The 27,273-nt window shown below is 42.1% G+C and overlaps 3 protein-coding genes across 9 annotated transcripts in view; 2 read left to right on the top strand and 1 right to left on the bottom strand.

Moving 5' to 3' along the window:
* The window catches only part of smad10a (SMAD family member 10a), a 51,892-nt gene extending 35,557 nt beyond the window's left edge, over positions 1-16,335 (top strand). For 3 of the 6 annotated variants that reach the window (XM_029513738.1, XM_029513734.1, XM_029513736.1), the window contains 6 exons: positions 4,855-4,956; positions 5,295-5,348; positions 5,739-5,922; positions 10,109-10,277; positions 10,786-10,924; positions 11,578-11,789. In XM_029513738.1, the coding sequence (XP_029369598.1) occupies positions 4,855-4,956; positions 5,295-5,348; positions 5,739-5,922; positions 10,109-10,277; positions 10,786-10,924; positions 11,578-11,789 (860 nt within the window). Of the gene's footprint in view, positions 1-4,854; positions 4,957-5,294; positions 5,349-5,738; positions 5,923-10,108; positions 10,278-10,785; positions 10,925-11,577 lie in introns of all 6 variants that reach the window. The other 3 variants (XM_029513737.1, XM_029513735.1, XM_029513733.1) reach the window with 2 other exon arrangements.
* Positions 16,336-17,208: 873 nt separating this feature from the next.
* On the top strand, positions 17,209-20,361 carry pex11b (peroxisomal biogenesis factor 11 beta). 2 transcript variants are annotated; one of them, XM_029514372.1, is made up of 4 exons: positions 17,209-17,707; positions 17,808-17,923; positions 18,010-18,211; positions 18,378-20,361. In XM_029514372.1, coding segments are annotated over exons 1-4 (714 nt in total). In that variant the 5' UTR covers positions 17,209-17,705; the 3' UTR covers positions 18,772-20,361. The 2 variants fall into 2 exon arrangements, with proteins under 2 accessions (XP_029370232.1, XP_029370231.1); XM_029514371.1 differs by having other exon boundaries at positions 17,209-17,423; positions 18,378-20,360.
* On the bottom strand, positions 19,223-26,119 carry ilf2 (interleukin enhancer binding factor 2). The gene is made up of 15 exons (XM_029514370.1): positions 25,971-26,119; positions 25,534-25,593; positions 23,263-23,305; positions 22,549-22,653; positions 22,358-22,435; positions 22,131-22,233; positions 21,524-21,589; positions 21,249-21,365; positions 20,719-20,797; positions 20,541-20,628; positions 20,112-20,173; positions 19,911-20,025; positions 19,731-19,821; positions 19,463-19,630; positions 19,223-19,375 (listed from the first exon to the last, which is right to left on the bottom strand). The coding sequence occupies exons 1-14, from the start codon at positions 25,973-25,975 to the stop codon at positions 19,479-19,481; spliced, it is 1,164 nt and encodes a 387-aa protein (XP_029370230.1). The 5' UTR covers positions 25,976-26,119; the 3' UTR covers positions 19,223-19,375; positions 19,463-19,478.
* Positions 26,120-27,273: the final 1,154 nt, after the last annotated feature.

Below are 27,273 nucleotides of genomic sequence, written 5' to 3'. Positions count from 1 at the left end.
CTAATTTCAACTTCATTGACGATACCACTCAGGCATTTGATTTCAATTGTGTACAAAATGTTTCTTGTTTGTGGACCTAATTTGGGTGTAATTCAAGAATTTTAAAACTTATATTTTTATTTTTGCTTTCAAGTTTTCACAAAACATTTTCATGGAGATTCAAGAATATTTATAAGTCTGGGGGGCACAATATAGGGCAGTATTTCCCAATCTTCTTTGTCTTGTGTACCCCCTGAGCCTTTTTGTCATACCGTCAGTACCCCCTCAATCATATGTTGATGATTCTACAAAAATATAACATAACAAAAGTGATTATTAAATGAAAATCATTTTATTTCATCCTCTTAATTTGAACATCCTCAGGCATTTCTTCTTTTTAACTCAAATTAATTAAACATAAAAATAAATAATATGTTGCCTTGAAAATAAATAAGTAATATAAATAAATAAATATGAAATCAAAATAAATAATAAATCTTCCTTTGTTATATCTAACTCTTGTAACATTTACCACAAACACTGGAGCTCCTTTTAATAAGTCACAAATCAAAATCAAAATCAAATCAAATCAGATTTATTTGTATAGCGCCAAATCATAACAAAGTTACATCAAGGCACTTTACATATAGAGCAGGTCTAGACCAAACTCTTTATAAATTTATTTAAAGAGACCCAACAGATCCCCCGATGAGCAAGCACTTGGCAACAGTGGCAAGGAAAAACTTCTTTTAAGAGGCAGAAACCTGGAGCAGAACCAGGCTCAGGGGGGGCGGCCATCTGCCTCAACCGGTTGGGTTGAGAGAGAGAGAGAGAGAGAGAGAGACAGGCAGGCAGGCATTGGAGGGGGGGGGGGGGTGTAGGCAGGAACATGTTGTTGCATGAAGTTCATGGAGTTGAGCTGTAATACAGAATTCATGCTATATGGGACCAGCAGGTGGCACCTTTAAACGTGCATTTAATTTTATATATCAGGAACCAAACACTCAACAAAAATAATATTTCAGACTCACTATAGCAGTTTTACTTTTTTTTCCTCAGTCACCTTAGCTTTAATAAGAAACTTGAGCTTGCTTTTCTTTCATAAGCTTTGATAGGTCTGGGGACAGTCTGGAAACAGCTGTTAGCAGGCTGTTTTCCACATCCAATCTGTTCCTCTGCTTGGTTTTGATGTGTCTCAAAGCTGAGAAGGTCACCTCACACATATAAGTAGAACCAAAAGGTAAAAGTTCAATCAGTGCATGTTTTCCCAGTTCAGGATATTCCACCACATCACACTAACACTCAGTCAATGTCTTTTCAGCATATGCCATTTTCAGCCCACGGTCAGACGATAAATCCATCAGATGCTCCTGCAGCCTTGCAGGAAGGTTGTTGCTGCTCTCACTCACAGTGAATGGGTTCCTCACCATACTGGCTGAAATCAGTGCAGAGTTTGGACAGATGTGCTTGCACCAGTTTGACCACTGGACCCTTGGAAACATCAGTGGTGGCAAGCTGGGCATCAAGTAGTGGGAAACAGCTCACATCTCCCTTGTCACATTTCCTCTCCCATAGTTTGAGCTTTTTTGTGAATCCTTTTACTTTGTCATACATTTTCAGGATGTATGACTCCTTTCCATGAAGCGATAGGTTAAGCTTGTTAGGTTTGGTAAACACATCAGAGAGATATGCCAGGCGCGTCAAACACCACAGCAAGAGGATGCTGATATTCCGTCAAAAACCTCACTGCGAATTTCATAAAGTCTCTGGAGCGTTTTTCCATGAGACAGCCAGCGGAAGTGTGTGAAGCAATAGCTGTTCGTGCTCTGTGCCGCTCTCATGACATGTGATTCAGTGGCTGGGATTGGGTGAAATTTATCATCTTTACAGAATCATCCATAACAGCAGTTAAATCAGGGCTCATTCTCTTACTAGCCAGTGCTTGTAAGATGAATAATACAATGCATCAATTTAATGTCGGGATTGACCTTTTTCACGCTTCCCGTCGTTTATGTTTGGCCTCTTTCTTGTGTTTCTCTGCGGTTCCCTCTGAACCCTCTCCTGAATCCAGAGCAACTGGACATTTCAGCCATTTATCCATTTGACTGCAGGTACGCGGCTGCTATGATTTTGGCGCAGCTGTGAAGGTTAGTCTTGGTTTGAAGGAATGAGAACGCGTCTTTCCCTTACGTTTTCTCGGGCAAATCAATCAGCCGTCGGTTCGATTTTAGGTGTTTTCGAGGTCATCAAGTTTTAGCGTAAGCTATTGAACTTTCTTATGTAGGGACTTTTCCTTGCCAGGTAGTGCTGAGATGTCGTCTTCAGCTTTGCCAATGCCGGACTCTGCTGTCATTATCCTCAGAAAAAGCACCAATTGCTTCTTCTATCTCTTGATTAGACGAAACGACTTTACACAGTTGTTCAGAAAAGTCAGCTCTCATTAAATGAATGGCGGCTAAAATGCACCATCAGCTTGGTAGTCCGCATTAGCATCCTCCGAATCCACTTCACCATCCACCAAGGTGTGATCCATAACGTCGTCGTCGTCATCGCCAGCCGTTGCTGTTTTAATCTGGTTGGTTGTTTTATTTCTTGGCTTTTTTGTTCACGGCATGAGGAAGAAGCGATTGTTGAACTAAATTAGTTGTTTGAGGGTCGGTTTGGCAAAATGAAAGTGCAAAATATAGCACATTGGATCGGAGCTCAGAAGCCAGAAGCTGCTCAGGTAGACGCCATAACCGGAAGTCCCCGAAAATACCTCTAATTTAACTTTAAATTCAACAATTCGTTCGTGATCTATCGCTTATCAAATTTCTTGGTCAGGGGTGCTGGACCCCATTCCCGCGCATATTGGGCGAGGGCAGGGTATACCCTGGACAGGTTGCCAGTCAATGCTGGTCTGCAGTATTGTTTTTATATAAATGTATAAATCTGATCAAATGTATTCATATGGTGCCAAATCATGACAGAGTTGCATCAAGGCACTTTACATTTAGAGCAGGTGGTTCAAACCAGGCTCAGGGAGGGCAGCCATCTGCATCTACTGGTTGGGTCCAGAGAGAGAGAAATGTAGAGGCAGTGAGAGAAAGCATGAAGGAGAGGAAATGGGTAGGGTGGTTAAACGAATGTACAGAAGTAAACAGTGATTAAAGCCTAGTGGGCAGTTGGTTAAAACAGGACTTTAGGCAGAAGAAATACTAATGGTAAAAACTTAGGGTAACTCTTGCAGCAGCAGGTCTGATGCTGGAACAGTGAGCAGAGATGATTCAGTCCCTGTAGGACAGGACAGGAGGGGCAAACACAGGTGGATGGTCAGAAATACAGAGAGAGAGGGGCTAAGTGCAACCCCCATCAGTCTCGGCCTATAGCAGAATAATTAAAGAAATAGTAGTTTAACTTTTTAAGTGTTGGCTGTGTCAAAAAGGAAGGTTTTAAGCTTGATTTTGAAACCTGTGAGAGTCTGCCAATGGACCAATACTGGGAGTTGGTTCCATAGAAGAGGAGCCTTAGCTTAAAAATTTGCCTCCTGATTTATTCTTTTGAGTTGAGGAACCCACAAGTACACCTGATTATGGAGAGCAAAATGACCTACTGGGTCAACATGGAGCTTAGTCATTAAGAGCTTTCTATGTTAGGAGAAGGATTTACATTTTTATTCTGACATTTACTGGGAGCCAATGAGGAAATGATGGAAGTCTGACTAGCTGATTACTTTCAGTGAAACAGTGAAAATTCAGGCTGTGTATCCGGATAATATTCCCTAAGCATGTATTATAGGTTGAAAAGGATTGGTTCAAGTACAGAACCTGTGGAACTCCATGGTTAACTAAGTGCGTGAGGACGAACCATTGTTAACACGAGCAAACTGATATCTGTCTCATAAATGTGATCCAAACCAGCTAAGGTTAGTTCCTTTGATCCCAATTTCATGTCTTAGTGATAAAATATTATGGACAATGGTTTCGAAGTGCAGCAGTAACAGGACAAGTATGGAGGCCAATCCGTTGTCTGAAGCCAGAAAATCCTTTGTGACTTTTACCAGTGTTGTTTCTGTGCTATGATGTACCTGACTGAAATTCTTAAAACAAGCTATTCCTATGCAGATGTTCACATAATTGGTTTGCAACTCCTTCTTCATGAATTTTAGAAATGTAAGGTAGGTTATATATGGGTCCTTAATAAGCCAAAACACCTGGATCAAAATTAGGATTTTTGAGGAGAGGTGTCATAATTGCAATCTTGAAAGGCTGTGGTACATAAAGTAAAGATAAACTCAAATTGATCACAGACACTCCCCAATTTGAACAAGTTACTTTCAAAACAGCTGTTCACATCCTGAATTTTTCGTTGTAAGTTGTTTGTTCAGGGTACTGAACTCTTTACACCTATTTTTGTATGATAGCAGTATGTCTTAGTGTTAATGGAAGTATAAAGCGTGGTGTGTGGTGGAAATTCAAACTTGGCAGAAGAGGCACGCAGATCAAAATTTGAGCTCAATATCAGCAACGGGAGCATTCTCAACACAATTTTAACTTGCGGCTCTTTCTGTTCGTGTCTCTGTAAAACAAATGTTTATAATTAGTGAAAAAATATCTTTCAATAGCCTGGTAGATACTGGGTCTAAAAGGGAGGTTGATGGTTTTCATAATTTGACTACAGAAACTACCTCGGAGAGATTTAAAGATGAACGAGATTCCAAATACAAAGCAGGTGTTACAGATGATTCAGAAGCTGCTGCACTTGATCCTAATGTAGGTCAAAGCTGATAAATTTCGTTGCTGATTGTTTCCATTTTTATCTGTAAAAAGTCCACAAAATCATTTGAGAATCATTTGAGAACTGACACTGATCATTCTTTACTTTGTTCTAATCCAGCAGTTTGGACAGGCAGCAACACAGCCTCCTACACTCCCATAGGACCTCAGCAGAATGGGCGGAGTCACCAACAACCTCCCCTTCATCATCAGAGCCACCACTGTAAGGCATATTTATAAATCTGCTACTGAAATATTGTGATGTAATTTTAGAAAGTTGACCTTTGTTGATGTGTTTTAAAAGTTTTATAAATTAAATTGAAAACAACACGACAGACCTACAGTCCATATTTTGTCCTGTGTTGTTTGCCTAATCTTGTTAATGCCAGATGTAATTGACTCCTCTGCCCTGTGCTCAAAGTTATGATTCAGACACATGCAAATGTATGTAATTAATAATTGACAAGTAAATGGATAAAAAATCTTGTTCTTTATGTAGTCAGGAAAGAATCAGACTCTATGGGCTGCACTTGTGGATTAATTTCTACTATTTTTTTTCAGGGTCTCAGCATCATGGATCAGCCTCTTTCCCTACTTCGGTGTCCAATCATCCAGGTTAGAGACCCTTAGGCTGCTTGTTCACCAACATTTTTGCCAGTGACATCAAGCTTTAGGACTAGCCTTTGTCATTTTAGTGAGAATTCTTGACCCAAGTTCAGAGATGTAATGCTGCACAGTATGAGCCTCAGTGTTCACATCCTATTGAACAGCAGAACTTGCTGTGATCAGTTGGTTTGGGTACAGTGGAGATTGTCCATTACAATTTGTGAGGTATATGATTAATGCATTATTAATTTAAAGCAGAGGAATTTTTTTGTCTCCAGCTACACTGGCTCCTCAGATACATGTCACAGAAGATAGTCCGATAGATAGTCTTCTTATGTTGGCATGTCACCTGTCCACGCAGTTTAAGTATAACCTGATACCTTCATGTGCTTACTGCAGGACCAGAGTTCTGGTGCTCAATCTCCTACTTTGAAATGGATGTTCAAGTGGGTGAGATGTTCAAGGTGCCATCAAGCTGCCCAGTGGTGACTGTGGACGGTTATGTTGACCCATCAGGAGGCGACCGCTTCTGTCTTGGCCAACTAAGCAATGTGCACCGCACAGATGCCAGTGAGAGAGCGAGGTGAGTGGATCAAATCAAATCAAATCAAATCAGATTTATTTGTATAGCGCCAAATCATAACAAAGTTACATCAAGGCTCTTTACATATAGAGCAGGTCTAGACCAAACTCTTCATAAATTTATTTAAAGAGACCCAACAGATCCTCTGATGAGCAAGCACTTGGCAACAGTGGCAAGGAAAAACTTCCTTTAAGAGGCAGAAACCTGGAGCAGAACCAGGCTCAGGGGGGGCGGCCATCTGCCTCGACTGGTTGGGTTGAGAGTGGGAGAGAGAGAGTAAGTGAGATAGGCAGGGTGGAGGCAGGAACATGTTGCTGCATGAAGTTCATGGAGTTGACCTGTAGTACAGAATTCATGCTATATGGGACCAGCAGATGTTGCAGGAACATGGGATGGCGATGAGCCACCACCTGCAGGATGAAGACAGGGAGAGAGAGGAGAGGAACTGGGAGAGACAGAGACTTTGGCAGAACATGGTTAGTAAATGTAGTATAAATGCTTAGAACTGGGTGAAACTGTGTTTTTTAAGAAGGATGGTTATCAGCGCATGCAAGGGGGGAGGAAAGGAGAGCGAGCGAGACGGAGGGAGAGAGAAAGAGGGGGAGAGAGAGACTCAGTCCTTCCCCCAGCAGCTAAAGAGTAGAGGACTTTAACTTTTTAACTATAAGCTCTGTCATACAGGAAAGTTTCTCGCCTGGTCTTGAAAATTACTAAAGAGCCGCCCCCTGGACCAATACTGGAAGTTGGTTCCATAGAAGAGGAGCCTGATAACTGAAAGATCTGCCTCCAGATTTACTCTTGGAGACTCTAGGAACCACAAGTAAACCTCCTTCTAGAGAGTGGAGTGGCCTGCTAGGACAGTAAGGAACTATGAGCTCTCTGAGATATGATGGAGCTTGGCCATTAAGAGCTTTATATGTTAAAAGAAGGATTTTGAATTCTACTCCATATTTTACTGGCAGCCAATGAAGAGCAGCTAACACAGGAGAGACATGATCTCTTTTCCTAGTTCCTGTTAATATTCGTGCAGCAGCGTTCTGAATTAACTGAAGGCCTTTTAGAGATTTGTTTGGACATCCAGATAGTAATGAGTTACAGTAGTCCAGCCTAGAAGTTACAAATGCATGGACTAGTTTTTCTGCATCATCCTGAGAAAGGATGTTTCTGATTTTGCTAATGTTTCTCAGGTGGAAGAAAGCTGACCTACTAACTTGTGCCAGGTTTCTTACAGTGGAGCTGGAAGCCAAAGTGATGCCGTCCAGACTGATGAGATGATTAGATAATATTTTTCGGAGGTGCTTAGGGCCAAGCACAATAATTTCTGTTTTGTCAGAGTTGAGAAGTAAAAAATGTACAGTCATCCAGACTTTTATGTCTTCAAGACATGCCTGCAGTCTGACTATCTGAGTGACTTCATTTGGCTTCATTGATAGGTACAGCTGAGTATCGTCTGCATAGCAGTGGAAGTTGATGCTGTGTTTCCTGATAATGTTGCCTAGGGGAAGCAGATAAAGCGAAAAGAGGATTGGTCCAAGTACCGAACCCTGCGGGACTCCATGACTGACTACAGTACACGAGGAGGAGCTGTTGTTAACATGAACAAACTGATGTCTATCTGATAAGTAGGATTTGAACCACCTTAGTGCAGTTCCTTTAATTCCAATTTCATGTTCCAGTCTCTGTCGTAAAATATTATGATCTATGGTGTCGAATGCAGCACTGAGATCTAGAAGGAGAAGTATGGAGGCTGATCCATTGTCTGAAGCCATTAGAATGTCATTGGAGACTTTAACCAGCGCTGTTTCTATGCTATGATGGGCTCTAAATCCTGACTGAAACTCTTCAAACAAACTGTTCCCATCCAGATGGTCGTGTAGTTGTTTTGCTGCAGCTTTCTCAATGATTTGAGAAATAAATGGAAGGTTCGATATGGGTCTATAGTTTGTCAAAACATCTGGATCAAGATTAGGCTTTTTAAGATGGGGTTTGATGACCGCGGTCTTAAGTGCCTGAGGTACATAATCCAGAAATAAAGTCAGATTAATCAAATCTAGAATGAACGACTCAATTAAATAAAAGATCTCTTTAAAGAGGCTAGTTGGTACTAGGTCTAATAGACAGGTTGACGGTCTGGATGATGAAACTATAGAAGCTAGCTCTGAGAGATTCAGAGGTGAGAATAATTCCAGATGTAAAAGAGGCATTGCAGCTGATTCAGGAGTTGCTGTATTCAGTAGGAGATTTTTATCTAACGTAGGCAAGAGCTGATAAATTCTTTCTCTGATCGTGAGGATTTTATCTGTAAAAAAGTTAATAAAATCATCACTAAGGGGAGCTAAGGGGATCACTGGTTCAACTGAGCTATGGCTCTCTGTCAGCCTAGCTACAGTGCTGAAGAGAAACCTGGGGTTGTTCTCGTTTTCTTCTATGAGTGCTGAGTAATATGAACTTCTAGCACTGCGGAGAGCTTTTTTATATGTTTTTAGGCTATCTTTCCAGGCTCTGTGAGACTCTTCTGACTTACTGGAATGCCAATTTCTTTCTAATTTCCTTGATGTCTGCTTTAAGGCACGGATTTGGTAATTATACCAGGGAGCCAGCCTCCTCAGATTGAATACTTTCTTTTTGAGAGGGGCGGCATTGTCGAGATTCGAACGCAGTGTGGCCATAGTGCTAGTCACAAGGTCATCAACCTGCGTATGGGAGAAATCTTCATTTGAATTTAGATATGGCATTGTTGGGAATGATGACCAAATGTTCTCTTTAAATTGAGCCACAGCAGCTTCAGATAAACATCTTCTATAGCTGAATTTATTCCTCAATGCTGTGCAGCCTATTAAAGAAAACTCAAATGTAATAAGATAATGGTCAGTCAGGAGAGAGTTTTGGGGAAGAATTGTTAGCTTGTCAATTTCAATGCCATATGTTAGAACAAGATCAAGGATATGATTGTAGAAGTGAGTGGATTCATTCACATACTGGGAAAAGCCAATTGAGTCTAGTAGGGAAAGAAACCCAGAACTAAGGCTGTCGCTTTCTATATCAACATGTATATTGAAATCTCCCAGTATAATGATTTTATCTGTACTGAGTACTAACTCTGATATAAACTCAGAAAACTCTGATAGGAATTCTGAGTACGGACCAGGTGGACGGTATACTGTAACTAACAGAACTGGTTTTTCAGTGGGAAAGACTAAGAGTGAGGCTTTCAAAAGACCTGCAGCCAGATTTTGGTCTAGGGTTGATTAATAGGCTTGACTGAAATATTGCAGCCCCCCCCCCTCCCCGACCTGTGGTACGAGGGATATGAAAGTTAACATGAGTTGGGGGTGTAGCTTCATTAATGCTAACATACTCATCCTGCTGCAGCCACGTTTCAGTTATACAAAATAAATCAATATGATGATCAGCAATGAGATAATTTACTAGCAGAGATTTTGATGATAATGACCGAATGTTCAACAGTCCACATTTGATCGCAGTGTTATTTGAGACTGACTTTGTGGCTGTTTTTTCAAGTTTTTGTTTTTGTTTTTAGCTCCTCTTCTGTTTAATTTGGGTTTATTAACTTTTCCAAATTTAGGTGGTTGGGGGACAGACACAGTTTCTATAGACCTAAACATAGACAGAGACTCTATTCTATTCTCGGCAGGTGACAGCTCTGACTGAGGCGCAGAGGAGCGTGTTAAACTGCGGCTCTGCCTCCTGGTCTGGACTCGGGATTGTCAGGGTTTTGGATTTCTAATAAAATCGGCCATATTCCTAGAAATGACAGCGGCCCCGTCCATGGTGGGATGGACACCATCTCTCCTAATTAGACCAGGTCTCCCCCAGAAAGACTTCCAGTTATCTATGTAGCCCACGTTGTTTTCGGGACACCACCTCAACAGCCAGTGGTTAAATGACGACATGTGGCTGTACATGTACATATTATATGCAAGTAGTAGAGATGAGGGAAGTGAAACCCCATTTAATCCATACTTCTCTTTCTACAAATAGCATCTGCATCAAGACCACAGCAGCACTGCTATAGTTGACACCCCACACCGACACACAACCATGACCTTCTAAACCTGCTCGCCAACACCAATGAGAAAAACAACAAAAATAATCATCAGTAAAGACAAGAAATGAGGGGGGCAATAACTCTACCTGTTTGTCCTGATGAGTCCTGTCTTCTCAGGTTGCATATAGGTAAAGGTGTGCAGCTAGAGTGCCGGGGTGAGGGCGATGTTTGGATGCGCTGCATGAGCGACCATGCTGTGTTCGTACAGAGTTACTACCTGGACAGGGAAGCAGGGCGAGCACCAGGTGACGCTGTGCATAAGATCTACCCCGGAGCCTACATCAAGGTCTGCACCCATCACTGCTGTCATGTTTATTTGAAATTCGAACATTCATTCTAATATGGGGTGAAAAGTTCATGCTTTATATAAACTGTAATGACCTGCTCTAAATGCATTTAGCAGTCTCTATGAGTGTACCAGGCCATTTGAAATAATTTTCTTGTGATTTAGCAGAGGGTCCTTGAAAACTTCACTATCAGTTTGACCTATGGATGTCCTGGGTCCTGTTGGTCCACCAATAAACTAAGCTAAATTTAATGGTGTTTTGTTATGAAAATGGTGGGCAATAGTGAGCAGAGCTGTGCAGAGTGGACAATCATGACTGGAACATTTGAGAAGCAGCGTAAGGAAAAAAAGTTCTATACAGTAAAGTCACATTTCTTTTTCCTTTTAATGTTGTTTTATTCAGCTGTGTTGTATGTTATGGCTACTGTAGTACTTTCCACTTTTATGTGGATGATGAATTTTCTTTATAGGTAGTTTCTGTAACTCCAGGTGTTTGTGTGTTGATCAGGTGTTTGACCTGCGACAGTGTCACAGGCAGATGCAGCAGCAGGCAGCAACAGCTCAGGCAGCAGCAGCTGCACAGGCCGCTGCTGTAGCAGGAAACATTCCTGGTCCAGGCAGTGTTGGAGGCATTGCTCCTGCAGTCAGTAAGTCTTCAGATCTTGTTAGAATATGTCCAGCAGGTGAGGTGTTCACTGTTTAAAGTAGAGTTCCTGTTACTTCATAGGACCAACAGATCTAATACACCACAGAAACAGGAAGACCCCTAACTCTTCTTGGTCTCCCACTAGTTCTAATCGCCAAACCATAAATTACAAATTTGGGGTGGTTCTTAATTTTATAAATAAAAAAATGATCCCTAGCTATTTCTGTGATGTATGGTAGCTAGTAGTTAGAATAATGGGTTAGGGTTAGGTCCACTATGGGTCGATTTTCCATTCTTCATATCACAATTGTTGCCGGTTCCCGCAATGTTACTGCATAAAAATACATGCAGTGCAATTTTTGAGAAATTAGACACAAAAGCTGGCATTTTCGACCATAACAATCACAAAAACCTCTGAGTTCCTGGAGGGACTGATTTGATTGCTCAAAATAGCTCTTTATGATCCTTTATGTGTATCTTAATGTCTCTTTTTAAATCACTGTGCATGTTTGTCTATCAATATGTATCTTTGTGTATTATTGTGCATCACTTTGCACACGATGCCATTCAATTGGAAGTGTCTGTGATCATGTGACTTAGTGCTGTTAGACTGAGTCAATCATCTGTCACATCCACAAACTGTCACCTTTTCAGGCCTGTCTGCAGCAGCTGGAATTGGTGTGGATGACCTCAGGCGACTGTGCATCCTGCGACTCAGCTTTGTGAAGGGCTGGGGGCCGGACTACCCCCGCCAGAGCATAAAACACACCCCTTGCTGGGTGGAGGTCCACCTACATCGTGCCCTGCAGCTGCTGGACGAGGTGTTGCACACTATGCCATTGGCAGACCCAGGTCCTGCAAACTAAAGGCCAAGAGCATGTTCCCATCATGGTCTGATCGTGCAGATGCATGTTTGTATCTGCTTTAGGCCAAGTACGTTCTGTAAAATGACGAACAAAGAAAATCTGAAACACAGACCCAGAAAATACCTTCAACACATTGTGCTTGTAACAATCAGTGCATGCACACACACACTAGATACATACATGGATGGGTTTCACAAATCCACTTCCCTTAACCCTTCCCCATTCATTTTAGACCACACACACGTTATTGAGGAGTAACCAACACAAAAAAGAAACAGATCACTGCAAACAAACAGTGATGAGAACAAGTATTTGATATACTGCCGATTTAGCAGGTTTTCCCGCTTGCAATGCATGTACAAGTTTGTCATTTTTTAATCATAGGTACTCTCCAACTGTGAGTGACTGAATCCAAAACAAAAATCCAGGGAGAATGACCAAATTAATGTAATTAATTTGCATGACATAAGTGCTTCTTACATCAGAAAAATAGAACTTAATATTTGGTACGGAAACCAATCAGATGTTTCCTATTGTTTTTGATTAGGTTTGCACACTGCAGCAGGGATTTTGGCCCACTCCTCCAAACAGAGCTTTACTAGATTCTTCAGGTTTCGGAGTTGTTGCTTGGCAATACGGACTTTCAGCTCCCTCCAAAGATTTTCTATTGGGTTCAGGTCTGGAGATTGGCTATGCCACTCCAGGGCCTGCAGATGCTTCTTACGGAGCCACTCCTTAGTTGCCCTAGCAGTGTGTTTCGGGTTGTCATTCTGGAAGACCCAACCACGACCCAGCTTCAGTGCTCTTACTGAGGGAGGGAAGTTGTTGGCCAAGATCTCACGATACATGGCCCAATCCAGCCTCCCCTGAATATGGTGCAGTTGTCCTGTCCCCTTTGCAGAAAGCCTCCCCAAAGAATGATGTTTCCACCTCCATGCTTTGTGGTTGGAATTGTGTTCTTGAGGTTGTACTCATCCTTCTTCCTCCAAACATGGCAAGTTGAGTTTCCACTTCAGGATCATCCAGATGGTCATTAGCAAACTTCAGACAGGCCTGGTCATGTGCTGTCTTGAGCAGGGGGACCTTGCGTGGACTGTAGGATTTTAATCCATGATGACTTTGTGTGTTACTAATAGTTTTCTTTGAGACTGTGGTCCCGGCTCTGATCAGGTCATTGACCAGGTCCTGCCATGTTGTTCTGGGCTGATCCCTCACCTTCCTCAGGATCATTGATGCCCCACAAGCTGAGATCTTGCATGGAGCCCCAGACCGAGGGAGATTGACCGTCATCTTGAACTTCTTCCAATTTCTAATAATTGGGCCAGCAGTTGTAGCCTTCTCACTAAGATGTTTGCCTATTGTCCTGTAGCACATCCCAGCCCTGTCCAGGTGTACAAGTTTGTCCCTGATGTCCTTACATAGCTCTCTGGTCTTGGCCATTGTAGATAGGTTGACATTTGTTCGACTAGGTGTGTGGACAGGTGTCTTATATACAGGTAACGAGGTCGAACAGGTGCAGTTAATACAGGTAATGAGTCCAGAACAGGAGGGCTTCCTCAAGAGGAACTAACAGGTCTGTGAGAGCCGGAATTCTTGCTGGTTTGTAGGTGATCACTTACTTCATGCAATAACATGCAAATTAATTATTTAAAAAAAATAAAAATACTGTGATTTTCTGGATATTTGTTTCCGTCACTCACAGTTGAAGAGTACCTATGATAAAAATTACAGACCTCTACATGCTTTGTAAGGGGGAAAGCCTGAAAAATCGGCAGGGTATCAAATACTTGTTCTTCCCACTGTAGACAGATTTGTGGTTCAGGAACTTGTGTTACCTAGTCATGTGTTCTTATGCTTCACTTAACCAACTGTCAACTTAACATTATGGTGAGCTCAAATGATATTTTTCTACCAAAAGTCTAAAAAACCAAAAACATTTAGCTTTAAAGTAGTGTTGTTTTTCTGTGTGACAGTGCTACCCTGTCTGTAACCAAAGCCAGAATACCTCATAACTACGCCGCTACAGTTGAGTTCTCCACCTGAGCCACAGAGAGTGAGGGTCAGGATGGACAAAGCTGCTCAGAAGGGTGCACGAGCATATGACACATGTGCCTTCCTGTGGTCTCACTTGTCATGACCCGGGCTCCTCTCAACCAGGAGGTCCATTATTAGAAAGCTGGACTAAGAGCAGATGCCTCTTTTAAACCCGCATCTTCTTGTACTCTAGTACTGACTTTACTTAGATGTTCTCTGATGACAGGTCACTGAGCTCAGCTGCTGTCAGGACTTTGTCATCATTAACAGTGTCTTATCCTCCATGGTGCTAAAAATTAATTTTTCCCAAAATTAATTAAATTAAATCAATATGCTTTCAATTATGAGTGATTAATAATAAATAATAAAACTCCATTAAAATAGGTGGAATCAAAGTAGATTCAATAAAAAATTCTTGTTATTTCATGTGCAGATTATTTAATGACACTTAATGAACTATTAGACAAATGAAGATCACATGACCTGCAGCAGCTGACTGAATTTAAATCTGGTTTCCTCTGTACTCCCTTTGGACTTCCTCTGGAGTTATTTGGATTCCTCTCAGACTCTTTAGATAATTTTAAACTCTCTTTGGACTCTTGGTGTCCTTTTGTCTCTTTCTCTACACCCTTTGAACTTCTGGTCTACTCTGGACTCTTTTTCCTCTGGACTCCCTGTGGTGTATTCTGGACTCTTCCAGGCCACGGGGACAGATATGCTCCTGTGGTATCAGTCTTCACTCAATAAAAGGTACTTCTAGTGTCAGCAGGTAGAATCCTAACTGGTCTGGTGTTGACATGTAGTTGGGCTCTGCCAAGAAGCATTGATCATGTGATTCAGCTGCTTGACAAAGATCATTAACATATGCATATTTGTGATTGTGCCTTTTGTTGTCAATAGTAGATGCACCAACACTGAATTTAAGACACACGTCTCTCTACACATGAAGTCAATGTTGCACATTGTGGTTTGGTTTTCACCTGGTTCCCTCAGGGATCTGGACTCATCACACTCATCCTACCTGAGTAGTGTTGTTTATTGCCTTAGTCTTTGTAAGTGTAACATATGAATGAGTTGCTTGGCATTATCTTAATCTTAGCTTGGATAACACTAATAAATATCATGTTTATCTGTTCCCTTATGCCCAATTCAGGGAAGCATTCAAGTAGATTTTCTCTGATAATGAGGAAATTGATCATTATCACTATCGTTATCTGATCCCGTTCTCTCCGCAATTGAATCACATCTTCTCTATGTCTAGAGATGCTTTCCAGTCAGACCAAGCTTCATTTTATCACTGGATAAGGACTGTGTTACATTTGGCCACATACTTTATTTCAGGTCCATTGTTTCCTAACAACTTTTCCTAGAAATACACTGTTTTTTTCTGCTAATGAAAGCCCTGAAAGGGCTTCATTTAAACTGATTATTGAAAATCTTTTGGATTCTTTTTATGTATTCAGCAGCTGCTCACTGACTAAAAATGATACCAGGTCAGATCATGGATCTTTTTGGACCCTGCATGATTGAAGATGTAGTTAAACTGTTGTGGATTTACTGTTAATACCAAATAACTCACTCACTCGCCCCTTCCCTCCCTCACTCAGGGACTTGATCATAGCAGTTTACCTTTTTCTTTTATACATATGAGAACTGGACAACTATTTTCAGTCTTTGGTGACTAGTCCTGCTTTACATTGAATATGACAAAGAAGCAGATATCAGACTAAGCTAGCAGACACCTGTGTATCTCCCCATAAATGTGTTCATTGGTCACATGCTGCACCACCCATTGCCAAACTCAGTAGCATCACACACTATCCCAAAGGTCAGGACATAAATGCAAACCAAAGTGTCTGTTTGTGTGATGTGGCAGCAATGATGAACAATGTTATAACAGGGAAAAAACGTATGTTCATTATTACAATTTGAAGCTGTTCTCAGCAGTTGTTTTTCTACTGCAGGGTCAGTCCACCCGCATAGTCTCCTCAGACTGCAAAGATCCTTAAAATCAAGAAAGGCATGATGCAGTCTCAGTTTTTATGGAGGATGGAGTTCAGTTGTTATGAGCCAATGATGCAGAGGCTTGAATCATAGGAATCAGGATGACATGTTCACACAGTGAAACATGGGAACCAAATGTGGGAATACATGGGAATACAGCTGTGAAAAAAAGTTTGAATCAAATATCCCCACATTTAATTTAAATATTTCTGTATGTCAGTGTGAATGAGCAGGGCTAAACATAAAACATTTATGGGTCAGTTTTCATACTACATCAAAGTTACTGATGCTGTATCTTCCCAGTTTGCTGTTGATGTGAGACAAACAGAAACACATATCATGTTCATTAGCATTCAATAGCTTAATGTGACATAACTGTATTGAAGACATGTCGTAAAAACTAGCCCTTGGCTACTTTAGACTATTGTTATTTCTATTTTCCAGTTATTTTATTGTAAAGATGTGCTGCTGTTATAATGTTGACTGGATATTAAAGTAAAATCAGCCAGTGTCATTGTCGTATTTTTAAAGACTGTGAAATGTCTCAAACACACTGTTAAATCCCTGTGTTAGTCATGACAGTTTGTGTGTTTTTGTGATTTTATGTAATAGTTTATAAATAACATTATGGGTCCTTATTCCCAACAAACCTTGTTTTTTACTGATTTTTCTGTTCTACAAAAAATATAAACACAGACACAATGCAGACTTGCTTGTTAAACATGAGACCACAGACATAGATCTATGGAGGTGAAATATAAACAAGTGACACACATGTTGGCCACTGTCACACTATTCAGTCTACATTCTAGGAACAAAATGGCAACCCCCCCACCACAACTATAAAAAGACAGCATCGATGAAGCCACGATTCGACGAGTCACCGTGGCAACGGGGAAGAGGAGGGCCGAATTGGACATTTTAATCCGCTCATACTGTGAACATGTTAAAAAGAAGAGCAACATCGCTGCAGCTGTCAAAGAGAGGGAGACGGCGTGGGAGAACATTGCTGCTCCGGACAATACGTAAATTTGTAAGTGAAGAAATTAACAGTGTGGTCAAATTACTTTGACATTTACCGAACAAAGGCTTCACCTCTGATGAGTATGAGACTGGGAGGTCTTTTATCAACAGATGTTAGAGTCAAGCCTGAATGAGAAGAAGATAATCTGTAATTATGCGATGGAGACACTTCCGAAAAACAAGTTGAGAAGGTCACGCGGGAAAGGCTGTCAATTTAAACTAACAGTATAAATTTGCCCACCCTGCTATGGAGGGAAGAGGAAGATGACGTACAATGATCCGTCCAGCAGGTAGCGCTGCTTTTTACACCCCCATAAAAACCAGAAGAAGCGGAGAGAATATCCGTTCCGGACACGGAAGCGCTGTGTGGGATTAACAGTACGTTTAGAAGTCAGATGAATTTCAGTTTACATGACATCACCATCAGCGTGCTAGCGTCTGGTTTTAGCAGCGCTAACTGACAGGTTCATAGCGTCATCTGCCGAGTAGCGTCACGGGCTGAAAACTGGGGGCTAGTATGGATTCGTGGGTTCGCTTTACCGCCCAGAGCCAGGCCAAGGAGCGAATCATTCGGTAACGTCTTAGATCGGGGAGGACCCGGGTAAACGGGACGGTGGATACATTATGTGACAGAGAAACAAGCCCTAAAACTGGAACATGTAGGAGTTCAGTCGCATGTGGACCCGAAGGTTCCAGGTGGTTTGTCGATATCAGTGTAGTTCTCGTGAAGATAACACAAAAGTTAAAAAAAAAAATAATAATAATAATAAAAAAAAAAGTCAGTTAAAGCGAAACATCAGTGAGTCACTGCTCATCACCATCCTTCGTGAGGAGAAGCTTGTTAAAATTTGACTAATGTAACTGTGACAGTCACACTTCTATTATGTTCTGTGTCTGTATGCTTGTTTATGTCGCTACTTGTCCTTGTCTGATCTGAACACGGTTGTGCGCTCTCAGGGCGGCTCAGTACACTTGTACACTGGTGGGCTACACGCTGCAGCGGGGCGGAGCGGCGGGCAATCTCCTCAGAACCATAAGTCAGCTGGAAGCTCACCTGAGCCTGACCAGAAAGTGTGAGTGAAGCAGCCATTGTGACTTGCTATGCGGACGCTAAAGCTAAAGTGGTAGTATTAAGTGTGTGTGTGTGTGTGCCTTGCAGTGCTGCGTTTGGGGAACTCTGTGGAGGCGCTGGAGGCAGCAAAGAGGGCCATCCACCTGTCTGACAGTGTGCTTAGGCTCTGTTTGACCATCAGCCACCTCAATAAAGCCATGTACTTTGCCTGTGACAATGTACTGTGGGCTGGAAAAACGGGATTCATCCCCAGACTTGACCAGCACAAGTGGAGTCAGAGGTCATTCAGGTGAGGCAGGGTCTTCCTCCACAGGGACCACGTAACTTTGTTCACTTATAGTCAAGAGAAGAGTTTCTTCTGGTTCCTGCAGCCCCTCAAGTTTAGCTGAATAATGGAGGCTTCACTCTCACAAGAAACATTTCTCACCTGATTTGCCTGTGTTTCACCTCTGCAGGTACTATCTCTTTGCATTAATCCTCAACCTGACTCGAGACCTGTATGAGCTCCGCCTCCTGATGGAGTGTCAAGCACGCTACAGACACATTAAATCTCCACCCTCAGCCAACCTGGGTACTGCCCTGCCCAATGACCAGCTCTCCTCCCTTGGTACTCCAGCCACCACAGACATGCTGGTCTTAAGGCTGTGGCTCCGCCAACTGGGGAAGGTGCTGTACAGCAACCCACCACTTCTTCTTGACCTACTGAAAAACTGTTTTGATATATTCATTCCTTTGGACCAGCTGCAAATTTACCCCACAGGGCCTGGGTTTGTTGGGGTGTGTGGCCTGGCATCCTCAGTCTTGTCCCTCCTCACCATTGTTCATCCCTGGCTCAAACTGAAGCCATGACCACAGGTTGGAGCCATGAGAAAGAGTGCAATTACAGTCCCAACAGGGCTAACTGAAACACTCTTCTGATGCAGCAATGGGATGACTAGCTGTAGGGGCGGGGTGGGCTGCTGATGGACAACCTCTGCCTTTCAAGGGTTGAATGCAGTTTGTGGCTCATGACTGCCCCCCCCCGCTGGGGAGTGAGCACTGCTGAAAAACCTGTCAGACTGATTACAGCCAACATGCTTTGCACTGCCTGCTCTACAGGGTGATGTGTGTGTTTCAGCTTTATCCATCGGCCTGTCTCTACAGGACTGGAAGAGATAACATAATGTGCTACAACTAAATGCTTGGTGTACATAGGCTGCTCAAATCGGTGTTTATGTAATCATCAGAGGTCCCACTGTTTGTCTCAAAAAACAGTTTTACATCAAAACTTCTCACAAAATATCAGGTGTAGAGAGGTGTGTAAGAGATCAGTGACAAATGGCTAAATAAAACGAAAGACAACTTTATTTTAACTGTAACATAAAACCTTAACAAGAAAGTAAAAATGTGACAACCAAGCCCAGTTTTTGTTTGACTCCTTAGGGACCAGGTCTTCATAAACTTCCAGCATCCACTGTTGAGACAGAACAGTGTGTCAAGACTACAACAAGATGCATGTTAAATATTTAAGTTGCTATATGTGTATAATATATGTTCCAACCTCAGCTCCTACTTAGTCACTCCTGGGTCTCCATGCTCTCATCCTCTCCATCTCCTCCCTCCTCCAGAGCTTCATCATCTTCCTCTTTCCTCTCTGGGGGTTTCTCATAGGCCTTCTCTGATGGGGTGACAATCACACCGTCCCATGTAGACATCTCTGTGGCCAAGTCTGGAAATATAGATTATGAAATGAAGGAAGGACCCTGACTGCCTGAATTATGTCTACCTGTTACTGTAAACGGGAAACACAGTCAAGCTTAACATCTTACAGCTGGCGTCTCCTTCCAGGCCAAGGATCTTCCTGTAACCTCCATGAGACAGAATCCTGACCAGCGTCTGAGCAGTGAAACACACCATGTCCTTCAAGCGCGCACACACGCACACACACACACAACCATGAAGACACCATGGACATAAAACCTGCATGGTTGTTAGAAGACCAGATCTACCTGCTGCTCCAGGGTCATGACTGTGTGCACTCTGAAGTTCCCACTTTCACAGGGATCAGTGATACCCACAGAGCCTGGCAGGAAGAGACCAGCAGCCAACATCTGTAGGCAGCGCCTTTAAAACAAGTTCCACAAAAACTTCAGAAAGGGTCTAACAAGGGAAGACCTAACAGATGGAAAACAGAGAGGTGAGGGACCAACCTGTAGGCTACATTCAGGGACAGGGGTTGTCTGGATGGGTTGTTCATCACTGCAGAGTGCCCCTGGAACAAGAGCAGACCCCCATCAATGACCAACATAAAACAAGCTCAAATCAAGTGATTGGATTAGCTCAGAGGTGTTGTATAGTGAGCACAATTATAGTTTCAAATCACTTTTTGCAGACCCATATTACTCTGACAAGCAATATGAAACAAACAAGAATGTAACAACATTGGAAACTCAAGCAAAAAATAAATAAATAAATAAATAGTGGAAGTGACATGATGCAGTTATTATATCCTGTAAAGAGGTTGCCAGCCTGACATGAACAACAACCCTTATCTAATAAGTCTGCTCCACAGCCTGTCGAGGTATTGCTTGACTATCAGTCAAAATTAATACAAGTCACACTGTAATGTCAGGACTAACCAGCAGGTCCAGGATCCAGGGAGTAAGGGGTTCAAACCCAGAGAAGCGCAGCCTAAGGTCCTTAAGCAGGCGGATCAGTACTTTGACCCTGAGGATCACATAAGGCAACAGGTCACTTGAGTGATGAGATGTAATCAGTCAAGGATCAACTGCAGTGACAGGAAAATTAGGTCCTCACGTGGACTGAGAGGCATTCTCCTCAAACCAGCGGGCATGGCGGATGGCAGCAAGGGCACTCTGCAGTACCTTGATGTCCACTGAAGCAAACAAATTCAAATTAGCACAATGCTTCCAGTTTCAACCTTGGGACTAAAAACTATTGCACAAACCCACCTCAATTTTTCTACTGAATATTCTATCCACAAATTTTTCTCACCATTGCGGAAAAGCCCTTAATGTCAAATGTCCTGTGGTCAGGTATTGTGGAGGTGTTTCAGGCTTAAACTGACCATCTGATGGAGCAGTGACTCTCAAGCACATCTCAAATAAAGTAAATGCAGCAGCAAATAAATATTTTTCAGTGCAATTTTCCTTAGATAAACCTTAGTTATTAACTTATTTATTTATTTATTATTTATAAGTATTTATTTAGAATTATTTATTATTTATAACTTATTACTAACTTATTTCCTTAGTAAACCTTTTAAAAGATTCTGTGCAACACAACTAGAGAACTCTGAGCTAAAGAGGTAGTGCATGTGTTCATACAGTGCAGTTCAGGGTCCAGCTTGCGCAGGTTGGGGGGGACGGTGGTGATGAGTATCTTGACAGTGGCATCAGCTGAACTGATCTCAAAACCTGTCTCATTGGTCAGCATGGACAGAACTGAAAGCAGATACACAATCAGCTACTGTGGCATCATATCACAAAGTGACCATGGGACTTTTCAATCATCAGCCTTTACCAAACCAACTCGCTGAGTTTACTCTTAATTAGGAATCTCTGAAACTTAATAAGACCTGGTAAGTTATTGAACAATTTACCTTCAGTGGGGTCCTGTGTACGAAGGGTTTCCACCACTTTGTTTCCCAGAGCAGCAACAGCCTCCACTAGGAAAGGAAAAATCACCAAGAGTGAACATTGGATTAATGGAACAGCAGCGTCCCAGTGTAGAGAAAAGTCACTGAGACAGGAACCCTCATAAACTGGTTGGGTCTGCTAAAGTCCATAGCCAGCTTTAATTAGGAATAGATTGAGCCACTCAGATGATTAGCTTTCATTCATCCATCTTCTACCGCTTATCCATTTCAGGGTTGCAGGGGGATACTTTAGCCAATCCCAGCTCACATTGGGCGAGGGCAGGATTCACCATAGACAGGGACACTAGTCCATTGCAGGGCCAACACACAGGGACAGACAAAAACAAACAACCACTTACACCCAGACCTACGATGAGTCACGAATTAACCTAAATATCTGTGTGGGAGGAAACTGGTGATCCCAGAGGAAACTCACACAAGCATGGGAAATCCCCAGGCCGGGGAACCGAACCCATGATATTGTTATTATGGGGCAACAGCTCTAACCACAACACTGCCGAGCTTTCATTCATATTGTTACAAATGGCATTGCTTCCTAGTGATGACTCACATGTTGGGAGGATCTTTAGGATCACAACTAGGTCAGCAACATTGTGACCTGTTGTCATTGTACCCTTCTTGTAAGAGCCCACCTGACGCACCTCTTCAATTTGCTGTGAGTAGAAACAGACACAGTGATTAACTGTAAGACTAAAGATCACCTCAAACTTGGCACCTAATGGATAAAGTTCTGATCTTCATTTGTAATCATGTCCAGCTACATAGTAAGTGACTCACCACTTCAAAGTTGCCAGGAGCAACGATCAAGTTGTCAATAACATTATTGATCTTTGTGACCAGGGATAAGATGGAGGACTAAAAATAGGAAGAGAATAGGAAAAATAGGAAATGTTTTCTGACAGTGAGCGTGAACAACAGCAGCGCCTGATGAGCGAAGGGTTCATGGCCAGTGAACATCCTGGACTGACCTGTTCTGCAGGGGTGGGGCTAAGGTCCTGGTTCCTCTTAAGCAGACACTCACTGAAAGCTGTCTCATCTGGTGCAGGCTTCACTCTGGGGAAGGCCATCTCACACTTGTGACAAACAACAATCATGCTTCAGTACTCACAAGAATAAGTAGAAAGCTGAGCACTCTCTGAATAGTCACCGTAGTGATGTTCATTTGTTACTCCATGACTCCTATGTACAAAAAGTCTCCAGATTCCAATACTGTGCAATAAATCCAGATATTATTGAAATTGCAATATGATCAAATGCAAAACCCTAGTTACAGGACCTGCAAAAAGATCATGGGATATGCAATTCTTGGATAACAGAAAATGTGTCACCACATTGTTGTGCTTTGCATCCATAACCATCATTGTAATGCTAAAGAGACCCCCCAGCCTACAATGAAAAACCACAATTCCAAAAGAGATTGTATCTAACAATGAAAATATCTACCAACATGATTTTTTTTTGTTTGTTTGTTTGGGTTTTTTTTTTTAAATCATGCAGCCATAGTTATAACCTTCTTACCATCTGAGCTCATAGATATGTCATGTCACCAGTAATGAGACTTTGATGACTGTGATAAATCTCATTACTGGTATGACAACACACACCCAATGACATCATTCAGCACAGAGAGTGCAAGTCAGAGGTGATACAGGCAGAAGGAAGCAGCAAAACTCTTTACTCACCACATAGAAATCAAATGGGATGTGTGGGACAAATGGGCGGTACCTGAAGAGGTGAAAAACAGATCAACAGTCATCATGAGAGCTTCTCAACCCCCAGAGTAGGTTTGTTCTTCTCAGAATTCAGTTTGAAATGAGAATAAAAATACAGTTGAAACCAGAAGTTAACATACACTGTATATAAAAATTCTGAACATTTTATTTTCCTCACTGTCTGACATTAAATCAGAATAAACTTTTCCTGTTTGGGTCAGTTAGAATTATTAAAAGCACTGCTACCAAATAATTGAGAAATTTATGTAAATATCTGACACTAAATAAAAAAAAAAAAAAAAAAAAAAAAAAAAAATCTCTCTCTTATTATTCTGCCATTTGGCAAATAGAAATATTGGTGTGTGCCAACTATAGAGGCATCATACTACTCAGCCTCCCTGGGAAAGTGTACTCCAAGGTGCCAGAAAAATGGGTCAGATCGATTGTCGAACCTCTGATTGAAGAGGAACAATGTGGGTTCGGTCTTAGTTGTGGAACAACTCTTCACCCTTGCAAGGATCCTGGAGGGAGCCTGGGAGTATGCCCAGCTGGTCTACATGTGCTTTGTGCACAGGGAGAAGGCATATGCCCGGGACCCCCGGGAGTTTTTGTGGGGGGTGCTGTGGGAGTCACTTTTAAGGGCCATCCAATCTCTGTACGCCGAAAAAGCGAGAGCTGTGTGTAGGTATTCAGCACTAAGTCGGACTTGTTCCAAGTGAGGGCTGGCCTTCCGCCAGGGCTGCGCCATGTCACCAATACTGTTTGTAATTTTCTTGGAGCGTGAGTTTGACCGGAGAGTGGAAGCAGTGGGAGTGGTCCTGCAGTCGCTGTATTGCAGCGCTGCAATGAAAAGAGAACTGAGCCAGAAAGTAAAGCTCTCCATCTGCAGGTCAGTCTTCATTCCTACCCTCACTTATGGTCATGAGAACTGGATCATGACCAAAAGAACGAGATTGCAGATACAAGCGACAGAAATGACCTTCCTCAGAAGGATGGCTGGATTCTCCCTTAGAGATAGGGTGAGGAGCTCAGTTGTCTGAGGTGAGCTCAGAGTAGAGCCACTGCTCCTTTGCATTGAAAGGAGCCAGTTGAGGTGGTTCTGGCATGTGGTTAGGTTGCCTCCTGGGCTCCTCCCTTGGGAGGTGCTCCAGGCACGTCCAGCTGGGAGGAGGCCCCGGGGCAGGCCAAGGACCAGGTGGAGAGATTATATAGCCACTCTGGCCTGGAACGCTTTGGGATCCCTCAGTCAGTGCTGGTCAATGTGGCTGGGGATAGGAAACTCTGGGGCTCCCTGCTGAAGTTCCTACCCCCACGACCCAACCTTGGATGAGCAGATGAAGATGGATGGATGGATGGATGAAATAATATTGGTCATCCTAACTGACCTGAAACAGGAAAAGTTTGGCCTGATTTAATATCAGACAATAAATTGATTTCAGTAAACAAATTTCAAAAGTAACTCCCAGCTTTAAAGTGAGCAGGTATACATCTTTAAAGTGATACAGCCCTTCAAATAGGGCTGGGTGATAAAACGATAATTATCGCAAAATAACTTCTCCTCAATAGAAATATAAGACATGGCCAATAGAACTTATTCCATCCATGTTTTGACAGACAACACGAACAGTCAATGATAGTGAGAATAGTGCCATACCGAGCCAATCACACAGGTGGAATAGATCACAGCCAGATCAGACCTAGCCAGGCTAGGTTGACACACACACACGCAAAAATGGCAGAAAATGTTAACGAGCAACAGTGTCCCCCAAAGAAGACACCCCAATGGACAAGGCTCAAAAGACGAAAACATTGTTGAGGAAAAAAGGTCAGAGGAATTCCATGGTACTTTGTCTAACGTCTGACAAGCAGAGTAGCATGCACTGCAAATTTTGTGCTTTTGACTGGTCAGAATTGAGACTTTTCTATTTATTTTACTTATCTAATTTAGTTATCGATTTGTTTGTGTTCTCTTGAAGCGTCTGACTGGTCAGAATTAAAATTTTATTTTACTATACAATTATTTTATCTATTTGAAATACAAGGTCTAATATATTTCATATGTTTAACTTCTGTCAGAAAACAACTAATATTTAGCTGTATATGAGGAGCAGATACCAAGAGTCGTCGGGGACTACAAAAGACTTCCATACACCCACTAACTGGGTTTAATGGATAATGCTTTAATGAAGTTGTTTAAAAGAAAGAAATTAAGAAAAACTGCAGCTCTGAGACTGAACTCACCCCTGGACCAATCCTCCACGGGAACCAAAGCGGCCTCCCCGACCTCTGCCGCGGTCCCCTCTGGACGCAGACACACAAACATATGGGAGACTTTTATTGTTTGGCCTCACCTTAAAGCAAATACGCACGCTACGTGGCTAAGCTAACATAGCTTCTAGGCTCCCGTACTCTCACCAATCTATTTATTCTCTGAGCGGTGAGAAGTAACGTCAGCCTTGTCCATGCTAGGATACCCTTAGTACCGTAGAAGGGATACCATGAACACACTTGGACTGAATTAAAGATGATTTATGGATTATCTAGCTGGCCAACGTGTTTGCCTATAGGCAACGTTCAAAAAATTGCACAGCTAGTGTCTTAGCACAGGAGTTAACTTCAGGCAATATTGACACTTCTCATCCAGCTGATAATGGATTATTGTACTGGAGGGTAATTACCTCATTGCGTAAGACGTTTTGCCAATTTACCGAGAAGTTTTTAAGAGAATTGTTATCCTTTCCTCGGTGAACCAGCTGCTGTGGGGTCTTCTTCTTCTGAACAGAACTGGTTCGTCGCCGACGGTTGCACCATAATGTATCAGGGCCTCTATCGCCACCCTCGGCCCCGTTGCGTGGACTGCAACCCACGTTAGCGTTTTCTTCTTCAATAGGGTTTTACTGTAGCCGGCATCGAAGGAGCTGCTCTGCTGCCACCTTCAGAGTCCAAAAGGAGGACCAAAAGAGACAGAATGAAATATATAAATAAATCTTTAAACAATTATTTAAATGTTTCATTAATTCATTGAAATACCAGTTCATGTAATGTAAAAATAGATATAATTATTTCGCTATGTATTTAATTATTTCATGGTCCTGTTGCAGCGCTTTATGAATAGATTTTATCTGTCAAAGTCACCCATCAAAGTCAGTGGGTGGGGCTAACGTGAATCAAGTCTAATCGATTGCTTTAAATTGAAGACTGAAAGTCTTTGCGGCTGTGTAAGATGTGTTTCAACCTTCTTTGGAGTTGGTGAAAGTCATTTTAGACCTTGCAGAGTATGTGGAAGAGTATGTGGAAGCTGACCCTGAGCATGTAGCGTGTAAAGCAGAGGAATTTATTGAAGTTGTTGGCATTCTGCACTTTCTGACCAAAATATAGACCGAAAATTTAGAAGAAGTACTCCATCGCTTCAGACACGACCACACACAGAAGGACTGGGACATTTGGAGTTTAACATACCGACTGCAGTTCTGCAGCACCGACTTCTTTTTGCTAAACCAGCTTGTTCGTAGTGTCAATGAAGACTATCAGGAGGCGCGTGCAATAAAGCGATCTAAGGTATTTACACTAAATTCACGTGTTTTCAGTTTATGAATTACTGGTCTCGTCCAGATATTACGCCTAATATACTAGAATTTATATTTCAATACATTAATAAATATATTTATATTTAAATATAGCCATATAGATGGACCATACATGGCTATATATTGTAAAATGTAGATGACAGACTACTATAAAATAAATTTTTAACAGCATCAAAAAATGACATTTTTTTTCTTTCGGTCCACTTTTGATTCCTCAGCAACATTTCATTGCAACATTTTATTCCACTTCATGACATTTCATCCTCTACATTTCATTCCTGCACATGACATTTTTGTTTTTTTTATTCAATTACTTTCGTTTTTAGAGGGGCAGCATCATCAAGATTTGAACACAGTGTGGCCATAGCGCTAATCACAAGGTCATTAACCTGTG

This window comes from Echeneis naucrates, chromosome 11, assembly GCF_900963305.1.
Source record: "Echeneis naucrates chromosome 11, fEcheNa1.1, whole genome shotgun sequence".
In the NCBI taxonomy this organism is placed as follows: domain Eukaryota; kingdom Metazoa; phylum Chordata; class Actinopteri; order Carangiformes; family Echeneidae; genus Echeneis; species Echeneis naucrates.
Note: the sequence above shows the minus strand (reverse complement) of the source record. Positions and strands in the feature narration are given on the sequence as shown.